The sequence below is a fragment of the Punica granatum genome, chromosome 4, assembly GCF_007655135.1.
Source record: "Punica granatum isolate Tunisia-2019 chromosome 4, ASM765513v2, whole genome shotgun sequence".
NCBI lineage: Eukaryota > Viridiplantae > Streptophyta > Magnoliopsida > Myrtales > Lythraceae > Punica > Punica granatum.
Window position 1 is genome coordinate 39,904,032 of NC_045130.1, and position 11,384 is coordinate 39,915,415.

An 11,384-nucleotide genomic window follows, 5' to 3' on the forward strand; every position below is an offset into this window, starting at 1 on the left:
TCACAAAATTGAAGGGGTTTTGTCTGGTCGTCGTGGTCAGTAATCAATCCTTCATCCTAATCCTAACCCTGATTTGGGATTAGGACTCTGACGTCAAAGCCACTCGGACGTCAATCAAAACTCTTTTTCTCATGCGTTTTCCTCTTCTTCTTTTTTAATGCACCAATAACTGACATATTAATTGTTCAATAAATAAATAAATATATATTTGTGTGAAATTATTTCATGAACTGAATATACATAATTAATCAAATTTATAAAATACTTAGTGGGCATTTGGATAACTCTACTCTATCCCATGAGATAAAAGACAAAATAATTGGGGGGAAATCATTATTAATTTTTTTTTGTAATAATGGTTAAGAAAAAAAATATGAGATAATTTATTGTAAAATTAGAGAAAATGACAAAAAAGTAATAAAAAATTGCGATAATTTAATATTAAAAAAATAGTTATAATAGTAATTAAGAAAAAGTACGTGACAAAATTTATTATTAAGTTAAAGAAAAAAATTAAAATGTTATGATCGTACTGTTGAATGAAGAAAAGAACAGAATGGAGTGGAGTAAAGTAGAGTTAGATTATATTATGTAATCAAACAACGCATTATATTCGATAGGTTTGATTTTGACAAATAATATATTTTAACACTATTCATCTGTTACAGTTTAAAATAGCTCGAACAGATTTTTTAAAGAGTATTGTGCCTTCACTCTTCATTTTATCATAGTCATTATAATAAGTTTCCAACTATTGTAGCCAAGTTCGTTCGTTAATTTAACCGGATACAAATAAAAACGTTATAAATACAGGAGGTCAAAGGCAATTTTCAGATAAAGATAGTGTATAAAATTGGCTCTCTTTTTCTAAATATTTTTACTTTTTATTTTCTAACTAGAGTAAAAATCCATGCGTTGCCGCAAGTCCAAAAAAATTTCATTAATTTTTAGTTTATCATAGTAATTTGTACAATCAATGCTTAGTATAACTGAAACTAATCATAAAATTACATATATATAAAATTTATGAGTTCTTGATTGATAGTAAGTGGTTCATATTTTTCTCCCCGTTAATCTTAATTTTAATAGGAAAAATATCATCACACAGCATATAATTTCTCCGAAAATCACACTGCAGCACAAAACAACATCATTCACAAGACCGAACATAAATTTTTATTTTTTATCACCTTGTAGCATGTCGTTGGTATTCTGTTAAGAATTGAACGGAATTCTATCGTGGCAACTTTTTAGGGGTACTTTCGCACAAAATGGAACTTCAGGGACTAAATTACACTAAATAATATAAAATTTTTTAGAAAAAACAGAGAAATGGTGGCCGATCGAGAGGTGGACGAGGGCTCTCTGCCGACCATCGACCACTCGATTGAGGTCGCTGACCTGCTCAAACAAGGCTGGCTCAAGGGGTTAATGGTCGGAAAAGGAGCCCCGAACCTCTCAAAGCGGCTGGGATCCCCCCAAATTGGAGTTGTCGGGCATCAACTCTTTGATTGAGGTCGGTAGCCGGAGTTGGAGCCCTCGACCCCCAAATTTGGGAGATCCCAGCGGATGGGATCCCGCAAATTAGGGAGGACAGGAGCTCTAACTCGGGCTATGGGGTTGGGTGGCAGGAGGGAAAGCCCCCGACCCTAGCCTACCTTTTCTCTTTTAATTAGTTTAATGTAATTTAGTCTTTCAAGTCTCTTTTTGTGCGAAAGTACCCCTAAATAGGTTGTCGCGTCAGAATTTTAATCTAATTCTTGACGGGATATCAACAGCGTGCTACACGTTGATAAAAATAAAAATTTATGTGTTTTTTCATGAAATGATTTTGTTTTCTGTTACTGTGTGATTTTCGGAGAAATTCTGTGTTGTGTGGTGTAATTTTTCCTTTTTAATATTTATAATTGAAAATGATGATCCAAATATAATAGACCTTAAGTGACCCTCTAATTTTAAGCGATGAATTTAGGGGTTTGATGTAAAAGATCTCATAGCCACAACCAAACTAATATCTAAGCGAACATTGTCTTAGCGAATATAGTGGCATAACTTTGCATTGCACTGAAAATAAGAACATTTTTTTATTGTCACAAATGAAATGAGACTACTTAAATTGGTGATAAATTAAAATTGACATTTTTCTCAACTTGAGTTGGTTTTAAGTGATTTGGCATCCCTAAAGTAAGGTCTCGTGTGCAAGTCTAGTCGAAAACATCTATGATCGGGTGAGTTTTATTTCTTAATAGGTTGATGTCAATTGAACCTAAATTAATCGTATCATTGAATTTATGAATGCCAAGTTGTGTTGAACGGACTTAGTAATCCATTGGAGATATGTCAAGATATTGTATAATATCCCGTGTACATGTGTTAGGCAATACAGGCGTAGTATCAATAAAATATTATAACTTCTTTTTGTTTTCGGTCCTTTTCTTTTGTATTATATATGGATGTACTCTTCTAATAATGAATTGAAGAAAATTGCCCAATCTTTGGCAATTTGTCATGGTATCATAGCTTCAGGCTCATGTAATCTAACACCCTAGCCCAAGGATGTCCGACGACGATAGCAAAAAGAAGGGGGTCGACAAGAAGCCGGTCGATCATTCGTCTCCATTCTTCCTCAGCCATTCGTACAATCCGAGATCAGCGCTTATTTCGTCCACCTCTTTCTTGACAGGTGAGAACTATTTGAGATGGATAATGGCAATGAAACGAGACTTGCGTGCGAAGAACAAGGGGGGCTTCGTTGATGGGTCGATCTAGAAATCGGACTCGTCGTCGGTTGATTTCTGTTCATATGTGCAATAGCATGGTTTTGCATGGATCTACAACTCATTGGACAAGAGTCTCCTGAGGAGTTTGGCATATGTCAATGTAGCTCATGACATGTGAAATGAATTGAAGGAACGCTATTTGCAAGGAATCGCTTAAAGAATCTACCAGCTGAAGAAGGAGATACATCGCCTCGAGCAAGCAACAGTTCTGTAATTGATTACTACACTACATTGAAAGGATTATGGGATGAACTTGAAGATTACCTCGAGGTATCTAATTGCACATGTGATGCCTCGGGTCAACAAGCCAAGGAGAAGGAAGTGGAGAAGCTGCATCAATTTCTTATGGGCTTAGACGCAGAGATGTATGGCTCGACAGTCTCGCAAATTCTCAATACTGAGCCACTCCCTACTGTGAACAAGGATTTTCAAATGGTGAATCAAGAGGAGAAACGCAAAGTTCCTCCACGAAGAGATGACCGTGTGGATGTTGCAACCTTTTAGCTGGTTCAACTATAGTAAAGAAACCGGGAGAGAAACCTTATTGAGATTATTGTCACATAACATGCCGTTGGAAGAGCACATGCTATTATTTGCTCAAACTAACATATTAGAAAAATAACATATCATAACATATCGTATATAAATTAATACGATTGCATTAACGTCATCTGTTATTTTATGTAATTGATTTTTATTAAATAACACATAACTAGAAATAACTATCTAACTTGAAGTAGTTATCAATAAAGTTGAAAATAAAAAATAAAAAATTGTAAATTATAAAATAAAAATAAAGTTGAATATAAATTTAGGTTTTTAAAATAAAATAAATATATAATGTAAAAGATATCTATTTTTTAAAAAAAATAAAAAATAAAATGAAATTATAAAGTCGATTATTTTATAATTGTAAAGTAAAAATAAAAATTTAGATAATTGTAAAATAAATCAAATAAAGGAACATTGTATGATAATATTTCCTGGGTATAATAAATATTTATTTTATAATTATAATTCTTGTGTAAAAACTGTAAAGTTTAAATTAAGTAAAATAAAATTGAAAAAAAAAAAAAAAAACTAAACCAACCCTAGCGAGGAAGAAGGGAAGCGGGGGAGGGGGTGGCTGTTCCAGGTGGTGGCCAACGCAAACAGCCACCTCCTCCCCTTCTCGCTGGAAGGAAATCGGCATGCACGCTTAGTTGCATTAATTAATTAATGAATGAATTAACTGATTAATTAATTGCAGTGAGGAAATTGACAGAGTCAAACATTCCCAAGGAAGAAAAAAAGTGAAAAGGCCAAAGAAAAAGCAGAGAAATTCCAGTAAAGTAAGGTAAGTTGGTGATGAGATGACTAGCGCATGAGATTTTTGTTGTCTATCTAATCTCAAACATCAATCAATCAACGTGTTAAAAAAGAGAAAAATAAATAAATAAACAAACCTTTTACATGGTCGCCGCGTCTATCAAGATGACGTGTATCCTTTGCCTCCCTCAAACTCAAAGGCAGACGAAGATGAACCTGAACCGACGGTCCGAAGGCCCCCCTTTTTAAAAAAAAATAAAAATTAAAAGGGCAAAAAAAAAAAAGAAGAAGAAGAAGAAAAGAAAGAAGAGCAGCGCCACGTCAACACTGACGTCCATTACTACAGTGATATACTTGACGGTTTTATCTCCAAAAACTCACATTCAATGGATGCCTCTTCTTCTAGTCCTAATAATAATAATAAATTGGTTATTAAAATCTATTATCAGAATTCTCCTCCTAGTATATATTATCTTATATTTTATACCATCTTAGACTATTATACTATTATTTAAACGAAAATCCCTACCGTCTTATTTTGACTCTCTTTTTTCCCTATATTTTGATCTTATTATAAAACTCATTCCTACTTATTTTCTTATTTTTACTAAAGAAATAAAATTCCTAAAAATTCAACCACTTTCCTTTCATTATGAAAAAAAATTATCCCCTTTACGTAATTAGATACAACTACGGAATATCCACAGAAATAAATCATAATTATAAAAAAATCTAACAAATTTTCCGTAAAAGTCAAATACCGGGATCGAATAAATGTCTAAAATCACTCGCACAAGCTAGTGTATATATATATATATATATATATAAAATACAGAAGAAGAGATGATTGAACAGCTGTCGACTCTAAATTCACTCAACTAATAATAATTGTTAACATCATTATTATAGAAGTAGTTGAGCTGAAACGCAAACATACAATCAGAAACACGTGAATATTGTGACTGGAAGCGCAAGAAATGTGCTCAAATTTTATGTTATAAATGTATAAAATTGCCACCACTGCTACTACCATTACCACTGGATAATGCATCCGAGTCATGTTGCCATCATTCCTTCAATTTCGTTTCAATTATAAATAAATAATTTTGAGCTAATCGGATCTAATCAAAGAGTAGGAGACACGGAAGATAAGAATTTTGTTTCCCTCCCCTTCTTCAAGTTCCTAAGCTGCCCTATTACCCAATCCCATCCATCCATTAGGACCGCCATTATATATAATATGATAACAATAAGCATAGACAAGTACCTCTTTAGATCCATCCATACATAAAATTATTATTATTACCGAAAACTTTGACGATTATCACCTTCGACTTCAAATTCAATTATACAACAGCTACTACTAACAGGACGAGCCCACTCCATCTGACCCGACCAAAAATACTAGATTTTTGGTGGATTCTGGTGAAAGCATCCCACTTTGTTCATTTGCCAGCCCCCCGTCTCTGACTTCTTGTTTTCAGTACGATGCCTTGAAGAAAAATGTTACAGCCGACTCAAGTCTCAGACAGTGCATAATGGTCCTGCACAATGTTATGCCACACGTGCTCGTTATATAAACAACTCGGACGTTATAAAACATCTTCCAGGGCCAAAGGGAACTCAGATAAACCTAAACAACAACACCACATTGTTAACACGTTTTACACGGCCTCTCTTATTTAGCTTCTTTTCTAATAAACCTAAAGTGTCTGAAACTCATCCCCGACTGCAAGAAAAATAATGCTTTTCGCATCACATTCACATGCAACGCATGATTCTTCTTTGTTATACACGCTGGACAGGAGTTCAATGCAATCACTGGTTAGAATGCATTGAGCCTCCATTTGTCTTTACTGCTGAGTTCCCATCCTGCAGCTGCAATTTCTGAGAGAATATTTCTATTTTCTGAGCAAAATAACTCTTTAAACTTTGCACATGTACGCGAAACAGTCTGCAGCTTTTCTCAGGTTAGCAGTACTGGAAAATCCAAAACACAATCATTGCCATCTCAGTGGCTACACCTACACCTATGAATGTATTGATCATCCTTAATCTGACAAAACAAGACGATAGACGTTATTCCAGTCCATCTGCAGTTTGAAAACCTACACGAGGATGAACAAAACTTCACAGGACATACAGAGTCCATAGAACAATAAATACGATGACCACCAGAGCTTAAAGATGTTGCCACTTCTTTGATTGTAAAGAAGACAAATTTATCGTAATCTTATTTTGGGGGTAGATACATATAACCTTGACCCTCAAACTTCCAGAGGCGAAGAAAAATGCACCAAAAATTTGCAGAAATTCAGACAGTCACACGCACAGTAAAAAAGTACGGACGGAGCATTCATAAATCCAAAGGTGATCAGGAAAACAAGCATAAATGAATTACCTCGGGTGTTTCTTCCACATCACAACTTCCGAAAAGCAATTGAAATTAACCTTCCTTCATAGGGACCGTATAGCAAGTATTCAACGCAACAATCTTTTCATTGAGAAGAAGATTTGGAATGCACACTGATCATCTACACCAGTAATCAGAATAAGATATGAACCTCCAAGAAACTGATAGAAAAAACTAGTAGTGCAAGACTGGATCAGAAGCGAGGCCGAGCGAGGCCCATAATATATTATATATGGAGTCCATGAAAGGCCCAGAAGCAATTCCCAGCTGAGGGCCCGATAAATTGGTAATGTAATGAAAGACTTGGTTGGTTGGGAGAGAATGGAGGGAGGGAGGGATGCTCAGAAGGAATTGCATGCATTCAATCTGCTCATCGATTACTCTCGTCTTGAGAGGTGTAGAAGAAGAATAAGCATTGCTATCATCATCGCATCGCATCGCATCGCATCCGTTCATGTGAAAATAAAATCGATAACAATGAATCCTTTACTTTAGAAAAAGAAAAATCTTGTCTCGTAAGAGTTAAAGATGCGGAAAACTCTCAAGTTATTGGGAGATGAGTGGAGCTGTCAATGGAAAATATTTGGATTTGGGAGGGCAGATCAGGTAAGGTTAGCTCGGGAAAAAAAAATTTAAAAAAAAAAAAAGAAAAAAGATCATTAATTCGATTAAGATGGAATCAGAATAATCTAAGCTAAAATATTAAGAAAAGAAAGAAGTAATTAGAAAGAAGTGGCAAAGTAGTAGAAGTAGAAGGTGGGTTGGGTAAGGTTGAGATAGGAAAGGAATGGAGTGTGGATTACAGTCAAACAAACAAACAAACAAACAAAGAACCTGCTGAGGAATGAATGAAAATATGAATGGATGCTCCAAATCAGTCAGAGTCTGGTTCTCCTCTCCGCTCACACATTTCCCCCTCCCATCCGATCAGATCAGATCAGATCACCAGGCCGAAATCTATGTCTGTGTCTCATTATGTACGTATATATATATATATATATAGAAGAGAGAAGGAAAGGAGTGGGAGTTACTTGGGGAAGGAAAGGAAAAGAAACGAAAGGAAAGGAAAGGGAGATGATCATCAATTCATGAAAATTCCGACTCCTTTTCTCCCTTTCTTTCTTACTGTCTCTTCTGATATTGTTGGCCTCTTCCTTCTTCTTTCACTTCTCTGGCCTTATACTTGATGGCTAGTGGCTATCCTGTCCTGCGCTTTGTTGTGCTAAGCTTAAGTTAGGGCCTCATCCTCCGCCTCCCCCCTCAGTCTTCTTCCTTCTTCTGGTGAGTACTACTCGTACTCGCTGGTATTTTTTCCGACGTGAAACATGGTATCTGAAAAATCTAATCTAATTAAGATACAACTAATTCAATCAAATCGAGTCAATCAATATGAGATGAATTATGAACTTTCTATAATCACAATGACTCGAATTCGAAATCTTTATTAAACGAAATAAATATTGAATCACTTAAATCAAGTGAGCTGCTAGGATTTTAGTACAGATAACTTTCCTTCCATTCCACCTGTCGCCACTCAGATGGCCCTCAATCCTAAACCCATGGGAGATATTTTCCTCGCCTCTTTTTTTTACCTCCTCAACTATTACACACACATGCAACGTAAAAAAAAAAAATAAAAATAATTCTTGTTCAAGTCTTGACTTGATATCGATTGCGAGGCCTTTGTATTTACGTCTTACTAATATATATATATATATATATATATAGATTTACTCTCATCCCAAAATTAAATCTCCTCTGGATAGAATTTGCTATCCATCCACAGTCTCACCAAAATGCGCTCCCCATTTCCTGCTTTTTCTTTTCTTTTCTTGATATAAAATATTTGTCAATAATAATGAAATTCATATAATATACCCAATGGAATGAAAATGAACTATGGACCGGGCGGGGGCTCAACAAGCAATATATTTTTCCTATGAGTAGAAGCCAAAACCAGCAGCAGCAGCAGCCAATGATTCACATCAACGTTGCATTCTCCACTCACTCCACTTCTATACGAAAATTTCCATCTCGTAACTCAAATTACAGCAGGCAAGTTTCTTTTAAAGAAAAAAAACAAATAATTAACAAAAAGCACAGTCGAGTTGTTCCCTTTTCTATTCTCCCACAGCAGCCTGGCAGACTCGTATCTCCATACGCTGCAGAATTCTTTTACCGTAAGAACAACAATACAGCAACAGCAGGGCCTCTGATTTTAAGCGCAAGAGGAAGAATAATAATAAAAAGAAGACAATCAGTCCGCCTTCAATGTGTAAATGATCCTAAGGTGCTCCTGTGACAAAGCAGGAGCACAGCTGCAACTGCAGAGACCGGCTCTTGGCATCCCGCTCCTTTCAGGAGACTATCAAAGTGACTGACATTAACTCATCAGTACGGCCTATATCGCACTGGTCGCCTGTACCTCGGAACCCTCCTGCACACGACAAAGCAGCACCCCATCCATTATACTTACAACTTGGAAATTAAGCGAGACCATAAAACCTGAAGCACCAACCACAAGCAAGACCATACCCATACCCATAAGGAGGATACATAGGAGCACCAGGCATGAAGGGCCTCCTAGATCGGAAGAATGGGTTCGGACGTCTTCCTCTGTACTGTTTCATTCCCGGGATGTTAGTTCTCTTGGCAGAGACCTATCCATAAATCAAAATGTTATCATTAGATCCCCATAACTGCACTTATTGCAATATTCTCTCAGCATTATGACGAGAACCTTCAACTGACGACCATGCAGTTCTGATTCGTTCAATAAGAGAGCATTCTGAACAGCATCAACTTCGACAAACTCCACATAGGCAAATCCTTTGGGTTGGCCAAACTTGTCTGTCAGAATGGTGACTCGGTTGACTGTTCCACAGGATTGGAAATGCTGTTGAACTTCCTCAGGTGTACACCCATAATCTACCTGATGTTGTGATTCACAGATGATAGGGTATCAGATGACAATTATGACAAAGTATCAGCCAATTGATCATGAGACGGAACCGCCACCAATATCCTTTAACAGTGCAGGAAATTCTATCTATAAAGTAAGAAGAAACATTGGGGAAGTTAAGCAAACGGGAAGCATATTATACAGCTTCCTTGTCGACACTGAAACCAACGACACGAGCCATATATTTGCTCCCATTGTCATACTTGATTATCATAATCTAAACAAGTACTTGATTGCAACTGATAGATCGCATGGACATTTGAACTTATAATTGAATATGCAACTCAACAAGGGCAGGGTTAACATCCCGAATACATCCATATATATATATATATATATATAGGTATCCACATTAGTAGGTTCCCTTTTACAAAATGAATTTTTTACATGGCCCAGATGCTGATACACATCCCACAATAACTTGAAAGCGAAAAATCCAAAGAGAAATAGAAGGCCTAAGCCGCAAAGTACTTGCATTTAAACTTCAGTGAGGAGGATTATTCTAATGAAAATGGACTACATTACTTGTATGAAAAGAAAAAACACATGGTTTTCAGAAACTTGACTATGGAAACCAAGCAATAGACAATAATCTCGATCCTCAGTGGCAGCAAAAAATAGAGGATTAGGTAACTCACGTTGCCCACATAGATTGACCGCGAATCAACCTCTTCCTTTTCAGCCATAGTTGCAGAGGCACCAGGGGAATCTTCGAAAAGGTGCACAGGAAAGAACCATGATAAAGGAAGAGTCAATATACCTCGTCAGAAATTAGAGTTGAGTAGAAAGCCATGCAGTGACACGCAGCAAATGAGCATAACGACATCACGGAGTTCCAACAGCAAAAGCATTTACTGAGAATGTAATCTGCTATGAACCGTTTCTTACAATTGTATCTGACGTGCCACGTCTCGATTTTATGACTGACATAATAGCCCTTTGATCAGACAACATTTCAACAGGACCGTGGACCAACCAGATGGCCAAAATTGGAACAAACAGATCCCCCATCTCAAAAGCAGACAACTATGCTATGGCAGAAACCGACCAACTGTGTAGCAAGTACGAGCACAAACTAATGCAAAGGCCCAGCCTTTCCAAGAGCCAGCGGAACACCATAGGTTTAGGTTGAGTGAGGAGGAGCTCGGAAGGAATTGAACCGAATCGAATAGAACAGAACAGAATAAAATGGGGGGAAGAAGGTGGGGGAGAAAAGAGGGAACCTTGAGCAGAGCCCATCTCTTTCTCGACCTTAGCCTGCAATTCACGGAGAGCACCGGCTTCCTCTTCGATCTCCTTGAGCCTCTTCTTCATGTCCTCCAGGTCCTAAGTATTCATCCAGCAAGCAAACAGGTCAGCAGTTCAGAGACGCGGGAAACGGGGTGTGGGGGGGAAGAAGGGAAGAGTGGGGTGTGGGAGAGGAGGGATGGGGAATGAGAAGAATGAACCTTGGAGCTGGAGGAGGTGGTAGGGGCGCCGGCGGATGCTGGATCTTCGTAGTAATCACCATCACCATCAACAGCTTCAGCTTCAATTTCTCCTTCCTCTTCTTCGCCTTCGTCGGGGATTTCCCCCCCATAGACTTCGTGCTCCAGCGCTTCGTCGTGATCTTCGTCCATCTTCTTCTTCTGCTGCTGCTGCTGCTGCTTCCGCTCCCCCGTCAGATCAGTAGCAAAGCTATCGATTTGACCGATAATACAGCAAATGAAGAGGAGAAGACAATGGATGGCGTCAGAATTCGAATTCCATTTGGGACACTTTTTTGATGATTTTGGGGGTACTACTTACCTTTTTTATTTTATCTCTCGTGTTATGTTAGGGATCGGATCGAATCGAATCGAATCGAACCGAACGCGAAGCGAGAGATAGAAGAGAGAACATAATGCCTAATCTTGCACTTTCATTCAACCCACCCCCCCCC

The 11,384-nt window shown here is 37.5% G+C and overlaps 1 protein-coding gene across 3 annotated transcripts; it reads right to left on the reverse strand.

The window, feature by feature from the left end:
* Positions 1-8,420: 8,420 nt before the first annotated feature.
* LOC116205056 (polyadenylate-binding protein 1) lies at positions 8,421-11,384 on the reverse strand. 3 transcript variants are annotated; one of them, XM_031537499.1, is made up of 7 exons: positions 11,252-11,384; positions 10,912-11,140; positions 10,687-10,789; positions 10,102-10,172; positions 9,242-9,433; positions 9,037-9,161; positions 8,421-8,938 (listed from the first exon to the last, which is right to left on the reverse strand). In XM_031537499.1, exons 2-7 carry the CDS (start codon positions 11,080-11,082, stop codon positions 8,893-8,895), a joined length of 708 nt encoding a protein of 235 aa, XP_031393359.1. In that variant the 5' UTR covers positions 11,083-11,140; positions 11,252-11,384; the 3' UTR covers positions 8,421-8,892. The 3 variants fall into 3 exon arrangements, with proteins under 3 accessions (XP_031393359.1, XP_031393358.1, XP_031393360.1); XM_031537498.1 differs by lacking the exon at positions 11,252-11,384 and having other exon boundaries at positions 10,912-11,245; XM_031537500.1 differs by lacking the exon at positions 11,252-11,384 and having other exon boundaries at positions 9,043-9,161; positions 10,912-11,244.